The sequence below is a fragment of the Chanos chanos genome, chromosome 4, assembly GCF_902362185.1.
Source record: "Chanos chanos chromosome 4, fChaCha1.1, whole genome shotgun sequence".
NCBI classification, from domain to species: Eukaryota; Metazoa; Chordata; class Actinopteri; order Gonorynchiformes; family Chanidae; genus Chanos; species Chanos chanos.
The window spans coordinates 20,540,347-20,563,950 of record NC_044498.1 but is presented as its reverse complement, the minus strand read 5'-3'; the positions used below and the strand labels follow the sequence as shown (position 1 = coordinate 20,563,950).

Genomic DNA, 23,604 nt, shown 5'->3' with positions numbered 1-23,604 from the left:
ATGACCGTAAATGGAAAATCTATCTGCTGCATGATATTTGATGTTTATTTACCTTTGATAAGCCAGTTTGGGATTTTATGTGTCCTTGGGCTTTCCTTAAATAATGTTCTGGACCACTTTAAACAAATTAGCACGATGAACAAATTAGACTTTACAGTGTGGTTTGAAACCTAAGCATGTGGTATGGTGTCTCAGCTCTACACTGCAGACCCTAATAATTTAAGCTTCCATGAAAACATTATGGAAAGTCACTGCTCTCACTAAAATAAGAAATGTTTCTAACCTAATTCTTGTTAAGTATTAGTGTGCACAAATTGTAGTGTAGTTTTAAAGTGTTCAGAAGAGCTTCCTCCAAGATTATCTGAATATTTACGAAAAAATCATTTAATCTTTTTGCCACAACTAAATAAAAATGGTGTGTATTTCATTCCTTCATCATATATTTTAAAAATAATAATAATAATAACAAATTAGTACTATAAAGAGTTACAAGGCACTGAAATTTGGCTTTTTGAATGGAAACATCCATTCAACTACCAGAAACAAGTAATATGTTTCCCAGGCAATTTTACAAGTCTATCACTTACTGCAAATGCTATAATTGTGTAATTATATATTCCTTATTATGAAGTGTGTCCCAAGGTCCTATTAGACAGACATAGCAATTACAAACAGATGATAAAATATAATTTAGTATTGATTTCCTACATAAAGGCTGTAATAGCTTTATAAGTGCAGTCTCAAGTTATTGCTCAAAAGCATCATCCAAAACCAAACTGATTCGAGGTCTTTCTCAAGTGCTTCTCTTTCTATCAACATCTCAGAAAGACAATCTATGTGGGTTGGAAAAATCTCTCTCCAAAGTCAAGTGCTAAAGCAAGAAGAATTCTAATGAATGGTGAGTGAGGCCATCAAGGGAGCAATGCTGTTGATGGCCAGGGGCCGTGTGTGTATGTATGTGTGTGTGGGTGCGCGTGCGCGCACACACACGCACTCATACACACACACACACAGATGTGGCAGACCCAGACGCCTCTCCATGGTTTGGCATGTCGGATAAATCCATTTCCTTGGCCTAGGGAGCGGTACAATCCAGCTGAAAGAGTTCCCACACAAACACAGCAATGCCCAGTGGCTTTTCTTATTTAGCTGTTGGTCAAGAGTACTTAATAATATTTAAAAAGACAGGAAGACATATCTCCCTGCCCTGGCCAAAAATGGCTCCTTTTCCCCTTTGTACTTTTACTGTTGAGAGATTTAAAGAGATGAAAAGATACAAATTTAAGTGTGCAATCCTGAGGACAGTTTTACTCCCGCCTACAAAGTACTATTAGACATCGGAAACCAGAAAGTCTAATTGTGTCAAACTGTCCTGGGGAGATGCACGACAGGCAGAGAACATCTGCAAGAAGGTAAACTATAGCACAATTCATGAGAAACAGCACAGAATTTGTAATTCATTGAATAAATCTAGACTGACGCAACCTTTCTGTGAGCAGAAGAACACCAGTAGAGGGACAGTGTATGAAACAAAATACACAAACTCCTTTACTCTCTGCATTTCTTCTATTAAACTGAATAATCATGACATAGCTGCTGATGCCAAGTGTGGAGAGGATGTCCAACCGCTGTTAACAGTTAATGCAACATAACCAGTCTACAAGGAAGCTTGCAGTCTCTGTCATTTAGACAACACATTAACATGTTATGAATCAGCAGATCAGAGTGCCCTGTTTGCCAGTTCACTGTGTCATGGTCTCTCATAGTATTAGTGTAACCAGCTGTACGTTAATGATCCACTGGCTCGGCAACAGACCCAGGCTTTCACCACAAATAAAGTGCACGCCTATGCACCTTAAGATCCTTAGACAGCGCCTGCACCTGTTCTCACTGTATCCTTCTACATTGTTCGCAGCCTTGGGTTTATTTTTAGACCTCTATTCAGGTAGTTAGTAAGGCCAATCTCTTAACACTGGCTTGCTCGGGCACATGGATTCTTCAGTAGAGAGAGGGATTACTGTTTCCAGTTCTGAATGATCTATTGTCTCTGTTAAGGGATTTGGGTTTTTAGCGGTGGTTGTGGAATAGTTTGCCTCTGGACCTTGAGATGAACCTTGAGACCTCGTAATAGCCATTTTAAACTTTCCTGCTACATTGGTGGCAGCCGTGGGATTAATCCCACATTTCTCATCAGAGTGGTTGGAGAAGCCTGCCCCTTGCCACTATGGGGTTCGTGTGCATCAACTGTTCTCAAAAAAAAAAAAAAGTTTATGACCTTCTGCCTCAGCAGGGAGTCTGAATTATACTTTAAACATGAACTCTAATACCTTTAAGCATTTCGATAGTGTCTTGAAGGATGGAATATATTTTTATTGATGTTATTAAAAGGACAGTAAAATTTGTATGTTTACTCTTCATGCATGTGTGATGTAATCACCTGACGCTTTTTAAAAACACACTCAGCATTACAATTATTTGTCTGATTAAGTCTCCTTTACTTGTCATTTTAAATTCATTTTAGTTCAAAGTGCAGGAAAAAAAAAACTGTCCAATGACACATCATTTAAGGAGCAGGTTTTGGGCTGTCTTTGTATTTGCAGTAGATTTGAATTTGGTCATTTAAAGTCTTTATTCATTTTTGTATAGACTTGTTAACACACACACACACGTGCACACGCACACACGTGCACACACACACACACACACACACACACACACACACACACACACTAACGTTATGTATATGTAAATGTGTGTGAGACTACAGCATACAGTTCTTGTTATGACTATTTACTCTGGTAGTTTATGTTATGTGTTAAGTTTCTGACTTGACATTGCATGCTTGCAGAGGCAAAGGGCATCTATAGCAGTGACTGTACTCTGAAAAATTGTTATGGTGTAGTATTCACTGTGTCGTTTTCAACTTTACTGTATGCCATCTCCTGTCCTTAGCGGCTGTCTCATGAAAATGCATTTAGCTGGAACATGCTGTAAATCCTTCTGCACACACATGTATTTTAAGTACGCTCAGACCCCAGAAAGTATTAAGACGACAAACAAAACTGACACACTGTCCTGAAGCTCTGACAATTGGACTCCTTAAAAACAGCTGCCCTTTGAACATTTTAATTGAACTAATTGAGGCAATCTCCACCCAGTGTCCACCATCCCTTACAGTCTGAGACAAACAAGACCATCGTTTTATGGGGATACATCAAATGTTGGTCTTTTTGTGGAACTCTACGCTGAATTTCAGTCATACAGAAATCCATCTGGAATTCTGGTGGGCATGTTTTGAAGTGAGGTCTTTAAAACTGTAAAATGAGGGATTTGTCTTAGAACAAAGACTTTTTGCGGTTTTCTCTGCTTTTCTCTGTCAACATCTAATCCTCAGTTGTGGAGATGAGTTATTTGCAGAAGTGCAAAGACTAGGATTGGTACTGGAGTCATAAATTTATTTTTTGAGTTTACGTAATTTTTTTGTGCAAAAGCTAATGTGAAGTTTTAAGTTATTTTCAATAACATGTTGTTAATGAGGGGGACACATTTCTCATTAGGTAGGTACATTCATAAAGCAATAAAATACATGAAAATAATTTAATGTCCTGCTTAAAGCCTGACATCACTGTAAGCTGTAATGAACTCACTGCCTGAATGAGCAAACCAGTTGGTACAAGGCACCACCATCTCTGCACAACCCAGACACTAGGATTTACCCTAGTGTCTCGGTTACCCTATGTTCTCTACCACAAACAATTAATCTAGCCTACAATACCTTCAAATTGCAATATTTTTCCATTGTTACGCGTCAGCTTCGGTTAAGTGTAGTAGCTGGAGATGTTTCAAAGTATGTTTACTAACAGTGCCCATTAGAGCGCTATGTATCTGTTCCCCAGGCTATTAACGAAGACTTCAAGCACCACAAGGGGGAGTTTTGCATACACCGCCGATCTCAGTACAATCTAACTAGGAGTGTACACCGTATGTTACATTGCTGCCCCTCTCACCCACTTTCGCTCGTTGTTCTCAACATTGCTTAGACCTTGTTCTTTTTTTTTATCATTTATAGACAAACTGCTTTGAGTAACTGAAATCAATACCACAATCACCTATGATCCAAAATCGTTAAGAAAGTTTGCGAAATTCATGCACATTCAGAAATTAAATAACCCAAAATAATTTATAGTACTTACATAAACAACCTGAAGTACCTGCACTGAATTTTGAAGCTGATTCAACATATTTGAGAAGTCACCGCGTGCAGCTATGGCTAAAATTTTGTGCTGTGTCTCTTAAACTAATTCACGAGAAAAAAAACTCAACAAGAAAAATTGTTAGAACATATGAGTTTATTGGTAAATCTTGACCCTTTATTCACTGCACACAGATTGTGTGCAAACTGGAATTCTGTATATCCTATCTCTGCATATTCAAACGAGGGGGCGTGGATTTGGATTTGTGTCAGTTTACCTGTACTACAATACCTGCAGATACATGGAAAGAATGTAAGATGTCGTCAATGTATTGAGACCATAAGCCGATGTGACAGGAAACTTGATACTGGCTGCATTCCATCGAGTGAGGGAGAATATTAGACGTAACAAGTACACGTAACGAACGGAGGTACGAATAAAAATTTTAATCTACTTTGAATCAAAGAGCGCCATAAGAGAATTCGGTGCTGAGCACGCTCTCTGTCCTACCTAGCCTTTCGTTTTTAGCCTTGTAACCACAATAGCAACGCATCACCACATTTAATCATACAAAACTCTTACTATGGGTTTCAAAGCTCCGGAGACTTCAACAAATACCAGGTTAAAAAGGCCACTCATCGAAACAGAAAGAAATGCTTTACCTGGAGAGTTTGAACTGAGTTTCCAACTTGAGTGCGAGCATGACCAAATTTCCTCAGTGACTGGCCCGGCCAGAGAGCTGTCGTGATCATGCACAGACTTCTGCAACGGTGGATTTTTAACGTTTTCTTGTGTTTTGGCATCTTCTACTCGAGACTGGGGTAAGTTCCAGACCCATAACACTAAGTGGTCCTATAGCATGTATTGAATATTTCAGGGGGGGACAAAAAGCTTTCTTCAATGGAGGCATTTATCTCAAAACATGGATTAAACTTCCCTGTGCAATAACAGATTATGTTAAAAGGCACGACAGTATCCGCGTGGGCAGGAGCCAGCTAGTGGCACAGGCTTAGGATATCTATCGTTGGGCAACTGGATTTGGCACCTAGATCCCCAGATATTAGTATTGCCTCTTGTTAAGTGTGAATTCTCTGGAGAGGATATTTTGTTGTGTGATTTATGATATACTGATCCTGCCAAGTTTATAGCAACCAGCACCCGTCTTCTTGTGAGGACTGGCTCCGCTGTCTTTGCCTGGCTCACACTCACCTCTTCGTACCCTCTTTAATAGCGGCTCACCAAGTTGAATTTCCACATTCCTTTGCCCCGAAGGAGTTACTGCTCGTTTTGCAATACCTCACCTGGATTCCTCACAACAGCGCAAGTGCGAGCTTTCAGGGAGCATGAAAAATAGTGCATAAAAACAGTGACTGAGATCCCTCTCAAAAGTTTCACCTGTCGGCCTACCTGTTCAGTTAAAATTCACAAACACTAGGTCTTTCTAACTTGTTACATACAAGTTATATATGCAAGCTGATTGTGTGATATTATTAATATGCACATAGTAAAATAGTAGGTCGTACGTATGCAGTTGTCATGTTCAAAAACAAATACATTGGAAACACCAGTGGTAGCCTACAGGTCATATTTGTATTGTAAGGACAAGTCATCTTGTAATCTGTAGTTTAAGGCCTTACATTTTTACATTTTAAAAGAATCTTCGAAAATTCCATAGTTCTCCAAAATCACAGTAAATGCTTCGTGTAGCATGTTGGCCTGCATGTAGTGCCAAAAGTCATATTTGCCTGCCACTTTTCACACAGGAGATGTCTAAAGATGGGCTACTCTTTCCGTCAGCATTAGGTCATAGCGGCCACAAAATTAAATTTGTGTTTATGTTATGTGCTCCATTTTTTACTTGGCTCTTTTTGAAAACGTTAAATTGCTATTTCACCGGACACAACGTTAAACAACAGAATATGTAGTCTTTTTAACTTTTCTTCCAGTTCAGTCATGTTAGATGCATTGAGATGAAGACAGCAGTATGCTCCAGTTGTTTTTAAAAAAAAGGTCTAACCTAACCCTGTACATGCTTGCACCGTCGTTAAAAGAGAAGCACGGGTAGTCTTCTCCTTCCTGTGCTTTTCTGGCGATGGTACATATTTAGGAAAAGGATCCCGATAACAGCAAGTGAGGCGTTACCAGATATCTGAGGATTTCATCAGGCCAAACCTGTTTGCTCACTCCGAAAGACTTTTTCCCTCCGCTGTCATGCCTGGGAAAATCTCTCATGATACCCTTTTCTCCACAATAATGTGAGGCCGCTGGTGACGACAGACACCACGGCGGGTTACAGCGGTAGTGAAGAAAGACACCTCCATTCAGCATGTGCGGCAAGCAAATATAGTGGTCCAAACTCTGTGCATTTTAATGTCTCTGGCGTGAAGCAGTTTTCATGCTCGCCCATCATGTTATTAGATAAGGTTTTACAGTAAACTCACGTAATTGTTGCATTAACGTATGAAATATCGCACATTGAAATTCACTTAACAAATATTTGAAGGGACTCTAAAAATACCCACGGAACAAAATTGTTTTAAGCAAATGTCTATGTGAAGCGCCCAGACACTTGAGAAGGTCCAGGTGCACGAATTTGGACATCAGTGCGTACGATTAGATCAGTTGCCGTCTCTTGGTCATTGGTTCAGGTCAGTGTCGCCCACTTGTCCTGGTATGCTTCAAAAGTGGGCGGATAGTAGTGTGTTTCTGCCCAATGGCAGCTCGATTCTCATGAGAGTGGATAGAGGCACTTTTCTGCCATCCAAAATCCCCCCAAACCATCACCATCCCAGCTCGGGAACTACACTCTGCAACAGCGCCTACTGCAAAGAGATGACAGACGCAGTTGCTGCGCTCGCAGCTGTACACAGACGGCCCTGGGAGTCAGGGGCGGCGTAGAACCCAGTCCACAGAGCACCACAAGCGCATCGCACCAAACTGGAGAGCGGCGTTTGTGCTTGGCACAAGGGAACTAAACGCGCAACGGAAGTTTACGGGAGTTTCACGCTTGCATTTTTTTCCATTGAGAAAGCGGCCATTTGTTCATTGTCACCATGATCATCTTCTCCTCGCGCAGTGTGCTGCTGTCAGTCTACTACCCACAGATCTTCTTGATCCTTACAAGCGGTAGCTACCTGTAAGTTGAATGAATGACTTCAGTTTGATTGAGTGGGCTACATCACACTCAGTACGTTCACACCGTTTCACAGTAGGTGCAAGTGTGTCTCGAAGCTTGGAAATGTATTTTGCGTAGAGCGATTTTTACGCAGTCGATTATTTTTCTTTACGTCGTTTGTTTATTTTCTTATTATTTTTTACTATTGTAGATGGTCTAGATATGAGTGTCAAAGTAAGGAACCGAAGTTGTGAATTTAGCATTTGCATCCTCGTGTTATTAAAAGAGAACTGTTGTGCATTTAATTTAGATTATTTTGAGTGTTTATTACGTTCTGTTCAAACTCGCTATAAATCACGAAGGACTGAGAGACAGTACAGTAGTTTATTGAATCTTTGCGTGTAGTCTACGCGTCATTTGAACTCAGTGACGAATAGTGGTTTCCTATAATCGCCAGGTTCACTCACTCTGCATATGGATCAAGGAATCGATGGTTTAAACCTACAGAGTACAAAATGCATAGCCTACATGTTACCGTCTTTCACGCTGAAATTAAAATAATCGTAAATGTGTCTCAAATGGCTTCAGCATTTCAAAAATATGTTTAGGTGACACCTTATTCACTTCAATTAAGTCAGCGAGTCGCAGACAGCGATACAACAGGGTTTAACAGCATTTTAGATATAGCATACTCGTGCTTTCGGTACACAGTTTACAGCGAGACTTGAGTGACAGCATGTCTGCCTTGGCCACGGAGTGGCGGAGATGTACAGGCGATTTAGGTGTCAAACTATGTAAAACTTTATTGTTTGTTTACTTTCAGTGATTTTTCTAGTTTATGCGCATGGTGTAATCCGCTGATTGCCTGACATAAACGGCGAAAGGATGCTCTCACACACGTATCCGCTCAAGCATAGTCAATATGAAACCATATCAGAAGTGGTCGTACAACTCTGATCACTTGCTGACTTTCTTTGTTTGACAAATTGTGACCTTAAACGTTATTTTTGCTTTTAAAATCACTTCTGAGCCAGGCCCTGAATCTTCAACCTGGAGCCCCCGAATCTGATGTTAAAATAGATGCGGTTTATAGTTGCTGTAAGAGGGTATGGCTATGTATAGCTTCGGCTTTCACATTAGAAACTGCATACCATTGTTTGTTTTTACAGTTTTAAACCTTCTTCATTTGGCTCTCTGTAAAACTGATACATTTCGGGCTGCAGGTCGAGCATGGAATATAAACGAGGATGTGGTCCTTCGTTTTTAAAGCACTATTATTTGACAATGTTACTTCTTTTTCTTTTAAAAGAACTCTCAGTGAAATTTGGTCAGGACCATGGTGGGTGGCAAGCAAGCCGCCCATCGGAGGATTCGGCTGAAGAAAGGGAGTTCACTGCAATTACACGCATCTCACCACCACATTAAGAAACACTTCTGTTGGTTTGAAAATGACCAGATCGCAGGCTTGGAAGTATCTTTAACATTCTCCAGATCGATTATTTAATAATAGTAGAGGTCAAAATTTAAGTGCTGAAGATCTCATCACGTTTACGCATTTTGTACTCCGCTAAATTGCAGATTATAAATTCTACACGTGGGCTAATCTGGGTGATAGGAAAGTGGTTGGAACGAAAGCGAGATTTTTAGAATTTAAATAATACGTTGTGGAAAATATTGAATAATTTAATGAGGTTCTAAGAGGAGTTTTTTGTGGAATTATTGTTTTTTTAGAACGTCGAGGTTTTCTTTTTAATGACACTCATTTAAGCATCACAGGAAGACCATATGTATTTAGGATTATTTTGCACATGAAATAGAAGAAAAGTAAGCCTTCTGGCAACTTCGTCTTTAGTGGAGAATATTAAATATAATTTAGAGCTAAAATTAACATGATATCAGTGCTGATGGACAGTGCAACAGTTATTGTCCACTGAGTGAAGGGTGATTAGCTATATTACCAGTTATTACCAGTTATATTAGTGGTATGTTACCAGTTCAAACTGAACGCTGAGGGAGTTTAAGCAACTTTACCGCGCTGCTGTTTCTGTTGGCTGAGGAGACTGGAATGAGACTTTATTAATTGGCTACTCCCATTGTAACAGTACTTGAAGCAAATTTGGATGGTTTGAATTTTGGAGATTATGCGCTCATTTGAATGCTTCAAGTGAGATAATGGCCTATTATGATATGGATGTTATTTCATCGTGACTGAGAGCCTCACTTATCCCAGGGCATGTATAATATGTAATACAAAGAATATTACAACCATCAAGTCAATTTCACTAACTCACGTTCCATTTATGTACAAGAAACCTGTGTTCTTCATTAAAACATATATATAAGAGAAGGAGTCGAGAGGTTAAAATTTGTTAGCTTCCTGAAAGTATGCCAGTCAGTTCTTCCATGTTGGTAGCTTTTAGTTTGTTTTAACAGGATTTGTTGTAAGCAAAGTGGACTGTATAATACAGTGAGCCAAGTGCACAGGGAACATTTATTTGCTCATGTTTAAAAGTGGAGTGCATTTAGCAGCATATTGGATTATTTATTCATCATTTACCAGGAAGTGCTATTCATGTTTGAAATCCTCCTTTCCAGACAAACCTCGATTTATTTGGCCATTTTTCACATCAGCTATGCAATTTTACTTTCTCAGCAGAAAAAAAAGGCATGGTTTAGATGACTAAACTACATGATTTTTTTTTTTAGATGTTTCAAAATGGTCAGGTGTTTTAAGGACATTTTGTGATTGGCATTACTAGTGCAGTTTGAACTGGTTTTCAATTTTGGGCGGGGGGGGGGGTGTCTTGTCAGCATCTGTTGAATAATGTTGTGTCATGTTTTGTTTTAGTGGCTTTAGCAATTAACTTTTGAAAGCTGATGGACCATATGTTACGAGAGTAGATTAACTCATTAAGGTTAAAGACTTCAATCTTCCTGTTTTTCAGAGGTGGACATACAGAATAAGGGTGATGCAAAGTTCAGCATAATTAGCAGTTAAATTTGAAAGCAGATTCTGCCTGGAACAATTTGGATTCCATAACCTGTATAATCTTTTCCTTGTGCATGTTGTCCTTCAGACATGCAGAACAGACCTAAATGTACCACGTAAAGGGTTTTTATGATTCTGGTGACTGCCGATGACACAGTCCTTGTAAACTGCCACCAAGCACACAGGGCAGTCACTAATCAAACAGAATTGCATTTGTGTGCTTTGATGATGTGAGGCTTTGAAAGATTAGCTGTGGAATGGAAGTAATGCATGCACTGAGATACCACATAACAGATTACACATTTGTAATCGTGACACCAGTGAAAGAAACAGTTTTGGCACATGTCAGAAATTGTTTTGAGTACTCAGAACAAATTGTAATACATTACACATTAAGCATTTGTGTGTGATTAAATCTTGATAAAGGCATATGCATAAAACACGATTAAGCAGAAAGGTTAAAGTCTATGAGAATGTTACAGCACTTGAGAAAAATGCATAGACTCTGCACAGTCTGGTATATAGAGATATATGCACATTTTCAGATGATATTCAAAACTCTATAAATATCGCTGGGTATGGGCAAAGAAAGTACCATACATGTGATCTGGGATGCTTATTGTTATGTATAGTTTATATATGAGGCCTGAGTTGTTTTAAGGCATCTTTGAATCTGAGTTACCACCTTCCTTGAGAGAAAAGAACAGGAACCAGATGAACCACGTGTCAGTTACTGAGAGAGGAGCAGTAGTGGAACTAAATGTGTAATGTAGACTTAGATCTTTGACACACTGACACAGTTTTACAGTAATATGCCATATTTGAATCTAAAATGCCTCCAAAAGAAATCTCTTGTATACTTGATGAATATTGCCTAGTCAGCCTCATTTGCTGGTAAAACATTCAATTAGAACTCATGTGTTTCAGCTGTCTGGTAGTAGAGCACACACTCATGACAGGCTGTTGTTTTGAATAGTCATGTGCTGAGAGCTTTAACTTTTGAGTAACTGTGAACAAAATCAAGTTACAGACTCAAAACTTGGTACAGAGACTCAAAACAACCGCAAAATTATTAGTGATAAATCTCAGGGGAAAAAAAAATCAAGACAGTCCACAGTTGAAAGCAATTATTCCAAACAGAAAAGTCAGCCCATGAAAAAATAATATATTTTTACAAAGTGGCTGCACAGCCCTCGGTGACAAAAGTGATCTGTTAAATTGCGTGCTCTGTTATTTATTTATTTATTTATTTATTATTATTATTATTATTATTATTATTTTTGTTTTATTCATTTAAATGCTTAAGTGATGGGGATGTATTGAAAGGGGCTGTTATTTCAGGGATGCTGTATTTGTAAACAGTCAGCTGGTAGGCTGCTATATGAAATATGTGAAGTCTGCAGTGTCACTTGCCTAAACAAACAAATACAGATGGTGTAACACTGTAGATGCCATTGACAATTTATGGGCAAAACTTGTTAACTGATTTCTGCATATTGTCAACATTCATTCTTTGAACTTCATGTAAAGAGGGACAGTCAAGTGAAAAGGTGAAATAACAGTACTCTCTGTTCTCATTAAACGAGACTTAGTAGTACTTACTGACCGTGGAAGTTAGAGACAGGATTGTGAGACACTCTATATTTTTTTCCAAATAAATATATTTTAGGGGTTGTAAAATGCCCTTAAGTAACGCTTATGTATGGATAGTAATGAATCATTAATCAAATGTTTGCGGCAGCACGTCCCTTTGGGTGTTCAGAGACGTCTAGTTCCTGTTTTCTCTATCTACTAAATCCATACCTGCATAGGTGTGGATTTTGATATCCTCAGATTATTGTATAGCAACAAATCAAATGCTTTCCAAAGTGCTATCCCTAAGAGTTTGTCTTATTATCTGCAACAAAAGTTCCAGAATGTCACCTTTACAGGCCATTGTTTTGCTACGCAAAATATCCTGTTGTCTTTATAATGTAAAACAGTCATAGATCAAATTGCTTCAACAATGCAAAGCATGTTTTTGCCTGTTCCTGTGGTAGTGTTATTATAAATACATTTGTTTGAAACTGTTTTTGCGGCTGTGAAACGGCTTGCGCTGTCTCAGCTTCTAAGATGACGGAGGAGACTGTGTCTGAATCATCATAAAGTTTATGTGTAACTTGTATACACTTACGGTTGAGATTTTTTTTTATAGCTGATCTTTTTCAGGAAGAGGTGACAAGTCATTGTGAGACTATAATGCATTCAGAAAAAGGTCTCAAAAGAAAGATTTGAATACCATTGCTACGTCCCCAAATTCCACTGCATTTACAGTTTTACGTAATTTAGTCCAACTGCTGGCATGCAATTTCCTGCTCATAACATGCCTGTAAACATGGGTGATGTTTCTATGCAATGGACACCAGGCATTGCACAAGTCAAATATTCAAAGATGTATGTAATATACCTCGTACCTCTGTTAAAACACTCATGTTTTTGGGTTTTTTTTTTTTTCCTTTCAATGGCTTGCTTTTCTCCACAGCTTTCCTGTTGCCTTTTGAACTTGAAAATGTTCAACCCAAACCAAATCACTGGTAGATATTAAATGCTATGGATAAATTTAAATTGCTGTTAACAACATACATACAGAGTGCACAGTGGACATTATAGGGAAAGATCTCTGGGCCCATGCTCAGACCAGAAGTACACACCGGAAACAACACTGTAAAATGACATTCTCATGTGTTTTCATTTGTCAGTAGGGTCATTTGAACTATGTGCAGTGACATCTGTCACTGTGGCCTTGAGATGCAAATTGAAGTGAATGATCAGTCCCCTGACTAAATCATTACCCTTTAACAATGAGACCTAAACATTCAGAGTTCAAATCTAGATTTAGTATAATGTGAAATGCATCTCTGTGTTTGTATATGAAGTAAATAAAATCAAATAGCACACAAAACACTTTCTCTATTCTAATCATAAACGGTTCACATTCAGCGGTGAAAGATTAGTGTGGAGAATCACGAAACGGAAATGGTTTTTTTTTTTTTTTTTTAGAGTGATCTTTTTGAACTCCTTAACACATTGTCTTTTTACATTTTGACTGATGTCCTCCAGATCCATTAAAACAACACAACAAAAGACTGTTTAATCATTCTCAGAGAGAACAAGAAGAGTTCAACCAAGACATCTCGTGGTTCAGTGCAGTAAAATGACCGACTGAAGTACACTGGACTAACAAACTTTTAATGATGTTTAATGTAGCTTATGAGGCAAGCTGATAAAAGGTTATACAGACTTGTAGTTTTACCCTGAAAACTAATTTACTCCAGTTTACATACAGGGGGACACAATTCATCACAGAAACTAAAAAAGGGTTCATAAAAAGACACATGCCATGGTTTCTTGTTTCAATTTCAGGCAACCATGTGGTTCCACATTTGAGAGTAATTCTTTTGCTGTTTGTGGAGATGTTTAGTCAACCAAAAAGAGGCCATATTCAGTTTCCAATTAACATTTGTTCCCTTTGTTTCTAATCTCTGATTCCCTTAAAAGTAGGAATCTACACAATGCAGCTGTCTTGTTTTGTTTTTTTTTTTTTCCTTTTTCCCACTGACTTGAAGTTTGTCTGATCTGGCATGCTCTGTTTGTGGGGGAGTTGATGTCACACTTCAAAGGTAGCATCTGCCTCCATGTGCTTTTGTTGCCTTTGGTTGTTGACATGGTTTAAAAGCATATATCTGTAGGGGTCCTGGGGTTATAAACAGTTTTTGTTTTTAGCAATGTTGTTTTATGTGTCTGAACCAGTTGCGAATTTATCAAAAGCACAGATCAGATGTTTGGTGTGAGTACGTTAGTGCTAATACAGTGATCAGACTCTTGGCCTTTAGAATTCATTCATAGGACAACTTGCTTCAGTAATTCAGTAACAATAAGTCTCAGTGGTTGGATCAGGAAAACACTCACGTGATTCTGTGTATAAGGCATGCTAAATTATATTACACGTTTTTTTACATTTATTCAGAAAAACTAAAGGTATATAACTCACCATAAAAATTATTACCATAAACATAGCCCATTGTTTCAGAATGATTTCCTTCCCTACAAAATCCATGAGTTTTTAGCTTATTTCAAAATAAATTTAAAGACATTGGTCTGAATCCAGATAAAAGAATGATAGCCTAAAAAGTGATGAGAATCAGATTATAAAAATAGCATTGCAAATTTCTGCAAATAAATCTTAATCACACACCATCTAAAGCACAGACATTTTCGCACCCGGAGTCAGAGGTGGGTATAGAGTAAGCAAAAACTGTACTAAAGTAAAAGTATTGTTACTTTATTATAATAATGTCTCAAGTACAGGTAAAAGTACTCATCAAAATAACAACTTGAGTATGAGTAAAAAAGTATCTCATAAAATGACTACTCAAGTACTGAGTAACTTCATATGATGATTTATTACATCTATAATGTATTACATTCAAATGTTTCAGAATATCCGTCATGCCCACAATAAAAGACGCACCACTGAAATATCAGCAGTGCAATAGACATACATTACAAACTCAAGTTGGCACAAGGTGTGGTGAACTTAAAATGAGTTTTAATTGAAGTGGTCCACTGAATTCAGTGATTTTCTCAGTAACTTTACATTTATTTTAAAAAGTTATGTGTGCAGGGTTGTAGCTAAGAATTCTTAGCCCCCATTCTCCATTATTGAGGTTGAGGCTAACAACCTTTTTTGAGTTTATTTCATAACATAAACCAACCAGTAAGAAGGTCTCTCCACTGTTGTTTATCTGGGGACGTGAGAATATGAAATGGAGAATGTTGCTACTACTCCGTCACAAGAGACAGAGACCAGAGGATGCAGGCAGAAAGCTTACTGAAAGTTTGGTGCAACGTTTTAAATCTCCTCTACGTTGTTGAAACAAGCGCTGTAGCGACACTCTTCTCTGATTCATATGAAGCTCAGTTAGCTAACGCTAGGTCCCTTCATGCTCTGTCTTTAGCCAATAATACTACTACTGTGATAACAATGTGTCTAAGTACTGTATACCAGCGGAGAGGTGTGGCTTGTTTAAAACAGTAAGCCAAACATAGTCATATAAATGTGTATCAAAGCAGTCGACGTCATAGAGGCTGTGTTTATTAAAATAAGCTAATAAATTAAATAAAAGTAGCGAGAAGTGTGTAGTCTCATGTAACAGAGTATAAATACATTTTTAAATCGTAGATGTACTCGAGTAAGAGTGAAAAGTATTGTGCATTAAAACTACTCCTGTAAGTACAGTTTATTGGAGAAAGTTACTTAAGTAGCCTACATGTAACTCACCTCTGCCTCGTGTTCCACCCTGTCTCGTGAACCTGTCATCACCATTTGTATAATCATCCATGGAAGACAAATGTCTCGGCACTCACTAATCAGTCTGGTTGTCCACTTAGTTGTCTATATTGTTAATGATGTGAAGACAAATCAGTTAGCAGTCAAGTCTGTGGCAGTATGTGTTTGAGGACTGAAAATTGACTTTAACCAATGGGTTAATTGTGTTTCACCTTTGTCTTGCTACCTAGAGCACTGTTAATTACAATGTTAGTGGTGAGAGGGAGGTAATTTTGCAATAGATTATTAGATTTGAAATCATTATTATTTTGAAATATGTGGGAATATATAATCAAGCCAAAGTTTGACAAGATCCTGCATTATTGAAAATGAAGATGCCAACTTTCAAAAACTTGTTTTGAGAACATGTGTGAAACACTTGTATGCAGGCTGCAACTCTTTTTTTCTTCTTTTGCACATATTTATGTTACTGTATGTGTTAGCTACTCAGCAATTAAACCCTGACTGACACAATTTTATGATAACTGCACTGTAACCGGTAATGTGTCCTATGTAGATATGATTGGGATTCATGAATATTAACGAATCAGACAGAATTAGATTTTTATTTCCTCTGAACTTTTGTTAAACACATGTGAATGTTCCTTAAGCCTTCTTAAATATAAATGTATACATAAAGTTGGAGGTGTTTGTTGAACAAGGCTAACAACTCTTGGCATTGTTAAATATTAAAAAAAACAAAACAAAACAAAAAACAATTTTGTTGAAGGCAGTCAACAAAATAACTGTCTGGAGTATGCTAAACAGTAGTACAACTCTGACAGGAAGCATGTGCTGTGGGCAGATGAGACATAAATTGAGCTTTTTGTTCATGTATCAGTGGTGGGTTTGGGTTCAGAATAAGGATGTATAGAATGAAAAGAACCTCATTCCAGTGTTGAAATATGGTGGTGGCTTTTCGATGTCATGATGCTGTGCATCCTTGTATCCTGAGGTTCTTTTAAAGGTCAACAGAACCAAGAATTCTATCAACTATAGGACATTTGGCCAAAAACTTGGTTTGCTCTGTTAGAAGGCTGAGACCTCACCACAAATAGATCTCTCAGCAAGACAGTGACCTCAAGCATACCTCAAAATCAGCCAAGAATTGGTTAACTGACCACAAAATTACTATTTTGCGATGGCCATCTCAGTCTCAGACTTGAAACTGATCGAAAACTTGTGGTTTGAATTGAAGATGGTAGTCTACAAGCACAGACAGAGAGATCCGAAGGATCTTGTCTAATAAGATTCTGTGAGTTGGACTTGACAAAAATCTCTCCAGTGTTTTCACTTCATTGACTGTGGAATAAGATCAGTATTGTAACCCTTGCAAGGCAAAGGTGTACAAAGTATGGAAAGTAAGTGTCAGTCTGCTAAGTGGCATGCTTGGTTAAGGCACTGTCTAGTAGTGCAGAGGTGTGTTCTGCATCTGGGCTGTATGGTTTGAGTTGCAGCTGTGCCACACTTGCTGACTATAGCTGGGAATCCAAAAGAACTCACTTGGCCTTGGGTAGAGCAGTGAGCCAGGGTCACTCTCCCCCCGTTTTCAGCAGTGATTACCACTGGTTAGGTGCTTTGTAGCTGTGGGTAACAAGCACTTGCTTCCAAACCCTTGATGATACTGCATAGCTCACAGTTTGGAAAACTGAGTTATTAGCTTCCCAAGGGGCAGATGAACCACATGCAAGCATCAATTATCTCAACCGCGGTAACTGCTGTGTGTGGCAAAGATGGTGTGAATTAGATGCTTCAGATTCAAGAGAAAAATGGAGAGAATTGAAAAACACAACACATCAACACATATCATGTGTGATTGCGTGTTTTTGATATAAATTTGTAAGTTAACTGTAAAATGTTGGATTTTTCTTTTTCCTTTTCTTTTCTTTTAAATGACCATTAAAACACTGAAATGGTTATCATAGCTAGTAAGGGGCAGAGGAACAAATTGACAGCAGCTATGTGCATTTATATCGTTACTAATAAATGACTTTCCTTACATATAGTCGTACATCAAAAAGATAAAATGAAGGATCTACACCATACACAGCCATTATTTACCATTAGTTTATTGGCAGTAGTTAACTATGAATCCAGAGCTCATGATGTGTCAGTTTAGTATTTATTGCTCCAAACTGAATATAAGTGCACCTATTGTCCATCCACACCCCTGAGCTTGTCAAGCAAAGTTGCCAGGCAACCATACTGAAAGGATTGTCTTCCTCAAAACGCTCATGGGGGTGTTCAACCCTTTGCATTGCACAACAAAAACAAACAAATGCTAAACATTCCTTGTACTCAATTCTCAATTCTAAAATGGATAAAATCCTCAATCTAAGTGTCACCTTGTAGATATGAAGTTAAATCCTTCAGTATATATGGTCTTATCACAACACTTCAGTGTTTGTAGACACCTTAGAAAGTTTTTCAAGGAAATATGATTTTGGATTTTGCATAGTTTTTGTCCAAAAGCTATTGTAAAATTATTCAAAACAGATCTTTGCAGGACATAGTCAATCATGTTGTGTGCAGTCTGGTCTTTACTTTGTCAAATTCATTTCACAAGCTACTCATCTTTAAAAGCAAGTTCATACTTAGTAGTCCAATGTTTAGAATAACAAAGAGTGCAACAGAAACAACGGAATATCAGTTACTGCGGTAAATGAGAACCCTGTTTGTATTAATAGTGCAGTAACAGGCATTTGTTTCAGTACCAAATATAAGTTCAGTGCTGCTCTGGCCAATAACAGGTTGGACAACTGAGTTCAAACCAGACCTTATGCTTAGTACTCAAAATTACAGAAGGCTCTCTTGCTCCTCTCCGTAAACAAATCGGTCTGGTCAGTCAGTTGATATTACTCAGCAATACCACCCCTTAAAACAGGACTTGTCTCCAGCTTCAAGAAACTGGTTAAAGCTTCATGCTTGTTACCTTTTTTCATGATTTGGCTGAACATTGGCATAAACCATGACTCAGTTAAAGAGATGTAGATTAATAGAGCCTTCTAACTAGATTTTAAAAAAGAAAAAAACCCCAAATATATAGGTCTAGTGAAAGAACTGTGTTGAATATTTATTAGCAAGGAAGCGATTGTTTAAATTAGCCCATTAAATTAGTTATGATGAGCACATCTTTATGTTAAAAGTTTTGGTGTTTCTTATACTTCCAGTCTCACTGTAAACATCTTTTTCTTTTCCTTGACAGGGCCCTGTCCTCTGTGGTGGCCCTAGGTGCCAACATCATCTGCAACAAAATCCCTGGCCTGGCACCTCGCCAGCGTGCCATCTGCCAGAGCCGCCCTGACGCCATCATTGTCATTGGTGAAGGTGCCCAGTTGGGGATCAATGAATGCCAATACCAGTTCCGATATGGCCGGTGGAACTGCTCTGCTCTGGGAGAGCGCACTGTCTTTGGACAGGAACTTCGAGTAGGTTAGTCTTTGCCAAAGACTCTTCAAGAGCACTTGACCTGCAGCTGTATAGTTCACGAGTTTGGTTTGGTTTGGTTTGATGCTTTTTGTCCTTTGGGTCATTTTCATATGATGATGCATGAGTTATATGATATTCACCTAAAAAAATGTTCTCAACCTTTAAAGATTACATCTGGATTTTGGATCTTCACAGGGATGAAGTAAATGGGTGATTGCATATCACAATGTAACCTTTCTAGTTAATGAGGCTCAGCAAAGATATCTGAAATATAGGTTACTCTAAGCCAAAGTCCTAGTTCTACAAACTGCACCTAGGTGTTTGGCTTAGCTGAATACTCAGATTCCATCTTCAAGTTGCAAAACCACATGTGGGCATGATTAAGATGGCTCCAAACTTTACAAGTCCAGCAATTGCCTCCCAATGTTTGCTAAAATCCATTCTTGCTTCTTTTATTTGAATCCTATGAAGTTTTTTGTTGTTGTTGTCAACTCATGGTTAAATAAATGCCATGCATTGCTGGCTACACCAAAGTTATGCAGTGACTACCAAAAAACTCCCAAGCTTAATGGGGAAAAAAGATGGCTGAAAAATGATATTGCCAATGAGGGGACTTCTAATGTTATTATTTTAGAATGTGTCGTTTAGCAAAAATAGAGGGACACATCTGTTGTTAATCTTTGAAACTGGTTGTGTCCATGCTTGGTCTCCCTCTTTGGTCTCTCTCTCGCCACCCCCCCCCCCCTCCTTCTCTCTCTCTATCTCTCTCTCTCCCTCTTTCTCTGTGTGTATGTGTGAGTGCGTGCATGTTCTTGTGTGTATGCAGTCAAAATGAGCTACAACCAGACAAACATTTACATTTGCATTCTTTTTATTCTGAATGGCATTCCACAGATGGCTTTTGTGCAGTCTGCCCATTTACAGTCTGCTGCTTTTATACATTTCCTTTCATTTAAAGCTGTTTTGTTGCTGTTAAAATTGTGGTCAGATGGTGTGTTAGTCCAATAGCTGTTAACAATCACCCAAAGATGGCTTGCTTAACTCCAGTCCTTAAATGCATTAGTTTTAAGTTTAAACTTGACACTTTTGCGGTGTGGCTTTGATGTCTGTGAAGGACCTTTTTTTTTTACCAAAATAAGGACTGATTGTCTCATCACGCAAAAAGGCAAATTCTGTTCAATGTGTAGTATTACACCACGGAGTGTAACAGCTTTTAAACAATAGACAAAATTAAATTCAACAAATACTTCAGTGCAACTTTATGTAGTACTCATTGAGTTCATAAACATGGTCTCCACTTCAGTTGAGATGTTTTCCAAAATCTCCCCTCATACCAGGCTCTGAGCAGCCACAGAGGATGCTTTGCCAGCTGCAAACATCAACACGTATGCATTTACAGTCAAACATGGAGTTTTTGAGGATGACCATATATATATGACTATTAATAAACTCTCAGGGAAGTCAACTGGTTTCAAAATTACTTGTTCATATAAAGAGCCAGAGATCAATAACAAAACCAGTCGACATCAAACACTGCTCTCCACACTCAAGTAGATAAGCCCTTTTTGAAAACAGCATAGCAGAGGATCTTTATGCACTAGGACATAATGGACCATCTGAGATGGTATTGTAAGTCATTTAAGTTGCATCTATAGTAGTCTCTCACAGTCTTACATAGCCGAACTCACTATTTTGATTAATGGAATATTTCACAGACATTCAAGAAAGGCACTGACACAGTAAAATATGCCTCTAGGCAATCGTAACTTACCACAGCGATCTAAGAAAACATATTCTTACACTTGCATTTCTTTAAACACATCACATTTATAGTTTCCACAAACACTTGCCTATTTGGAATCTTCTCATATTGTGAGTGAGATTTCAGCTGAATGATAACTAGATCTTTTTTCTAGTGCCATCAAACACCAGCACTGAAGTTATGGAGTGAGTCTCCCATATAATAAACTTAATGGAAAATCTCAGGAGGTTTTTTTTTTTTTGGTCATGTAAATCCCCCATTTTATAAGTACTAAACCATTTCTTCTCATAGCAGCATAGTCCTACTTTCTGGATGGTGGGAAGATTCTTTCATTTTTCAAGAGTTAAAGATCAGGAGACCACAAGCCCAATTCTTTTCTCTCTGCTCTTGGCCTGAGTTGGTCAGTTTTGGACAGAACTGGTGGTATTACTGTAGCTTTCCAAGAAAGCACACATCAGTAGCTGGGTTGTTGGATATACAAAGCCCCCTGACATTCTTGATTCAAGTAAATATTCTGTTTCAGAAAATGCACATAATTCATCCCTCATTTTAATGTTACTACTTACATTTATATATCCCTGAAAGAGGAGGCCCCTGAAAGAGGAGGCTTAGGATTGTGGGTGGAGAGTACTTGCAGTGGATTGTAGTGGATTCTACAGAACACAACACTGTGAAATAAACAGGAAAATTGATCAGACTCTGTTCATTAGAGGTACCAAGTCTAAGAAGTCGGTCTGTTTTCTTGGGATCATTTGGCTCCTGTGGATGTCTTGTGTAATCCATGAAAGAACTGCAAAGTTAAAATTGATGTTGTCTCAGACAGATTGCAGCTTTTAAAAAAAGTTGCCAACAAGATGGCGAACACATTTCAAATATGGAGTACAAATTTGTGCTAAGAAAAAAAATGCGCCTGCAATGAGAGATATATCAGGCTGATGAATATTGCAGTGGATATTTAGAATATAAATTTTGTGTGTATTTTGATATTCATAAGAGACATATATAAACTATATTCACAAAATCTTTGCTGGAAGCAAATGAGACCAAACATATGTTGTCACAAATAATAATTATTGGAGATATTATGTAAGACATTGTAAAGCAAGCACTCTATCACAGCCCTTTGATGAGTGTCATTAAAGAGTTTAAGCTCAAAACTGGCTCATCAAGTCAAAATATTGGTGTAAGACAGCAGCTGACATGATATAAATGTACTATTATTCAGTTAATTGCAGATGTACCAAAGATGAAATTAGCCTTTAATTTTGACCAGTTGTTGACCAGCTACGTAAACACTGAAAACCTAAAGTAGGTTTCAGGGGTGCACCTTAGCATGATATGTCATTTCTTCAAAAATAACACTTTCGTTTTTTGAGTGTTTGCAATTTGTCCCGACAGTTTACTTTAAGCAATGTGCACCTGATTTTCTCAAAAAATGAGCAGACAGAGCCTGTTATTGATTAGACAACATGAAAGCCAGTTGCATTAGAAATCAAGGTGCTGACAGCAAGTTCTTTTTTGTTTAACTTTCTATCCTGTTTGTTACCATGGTGATTCATCGTTTTCATTTGAAAGGGAATTGTCGGAGGTTCCTGAAAAATATTACCCAAGTTCAAGCCATGTTGCCCTCAGACATTGCACAAGACAGAACTGCACTCGAGCAGGTGAACCTCTTAACGTGTGATGAATTCTACATTTATTTCTAACCAGCACTAAAAGCCTCCAAGGAGATTAAGACAGCTATTAAAGGCTGAGGGACCTGATCCAAGAATGGAGATCCTACAACAAACAATTCACTTTTTTCCCTTAGTTTTCTTTTTTCCCTTTCATTTCACACCGTATTGCTTTTAAACAAAAAGGCGCTCTCAATCATTTGAGAGTCGCTTGCAGATAGTGGGCTGTCCTGACTCCTTGACCTACATTGCCTTGCGGCTCGCTTTGCACCTACTCACTGCTGGGCCAGGCTGACAGCCACTGAGTTATGGTGCGGCTGGCTTCACAGGGAAAAAACTCAGCAAGAGCACTCCAAGGGATGGCGTACAGCAAAAAGGAGACAGCACAAGAAAATGTATTTGCACAAGATGCTTTAGAGTTTGTACCAAGGGAAAACCCCCCCCCCCAAAAAACAACTGGCGAAAACTCCACACAGAGTCACCCAACCACAGCTGTCTGTTTCATGTCTCTTACTCGATATAAGCACAGACTGTATGAAACAGGAAGGTGCCACAGTTATATTCCCAAATGGAGTGCCTTTTCAATGATGCAGTTTGCCAAAGCAAATTGCTACCGTCACCATTTTACTGGTGTTCAGACGGAGGTTGTTACAACATTGGCTTTCACAAGTTTTTATAGAAATTTTTGATTGGTCTTTGGAATTGATATGAACTCCAGAGAAGCTAGGCTAAGTGCTGAGCCACAGGGCAAATGACCTTATATTGAGACAAGGGATGGGTGATGCAGCAAATTAATTCAGTTCTTCTTTCCACATGTCCTTGAAAAAAATGGCAAAGAGGCACATACTTCATCAGACTTGAAAGATGCCAACATTTGAAAAGCCCAAATGCCCAGGAAAAGAGAGGCTGTTGTGAAAACTAGCGTACTGTTAAGAAAATAATGAGATTAATGTCATGAGGTTTTGTAACATAAGACAGTTGCTAACAATATTATTCCTGTCCGTTTAAAGCAGTGTGGATGTTGTATTTTTATCATCTGTAGTCATTTCTTGAATGTGGCTTTAGTCCCCCCCCC

At 38.3% G+C, this 23,604-nt stretch overlaps 1 protein-coding gene across 1 annotated transcript in view; it reads left to right on the top strand.

Moving 5' to 3' along the window:
- The first annotated feature begins 7,246 nt into the window (after positions 1-7,246).
- wnt7bb (wingless-type MMTV integration site family, member 7Bb) overlaps positions 7,247-23,604 on the top strand; it is a 33,693-nt gene continuing 17,335 nt past the window's right edge. The window contains exons 1-2 of the mRNA XM_030770706.1: positions 7,247-7,329; positions 18,871-19,097. Coding sequence (XP_030626566.1) covers positions 7,247-7,329; positions 18,871-19,097 — 310 coding nt within the window. The remainder of the gene's footprint in view (positions 7,330-18,870; positions 19,098-23,604) is intronic.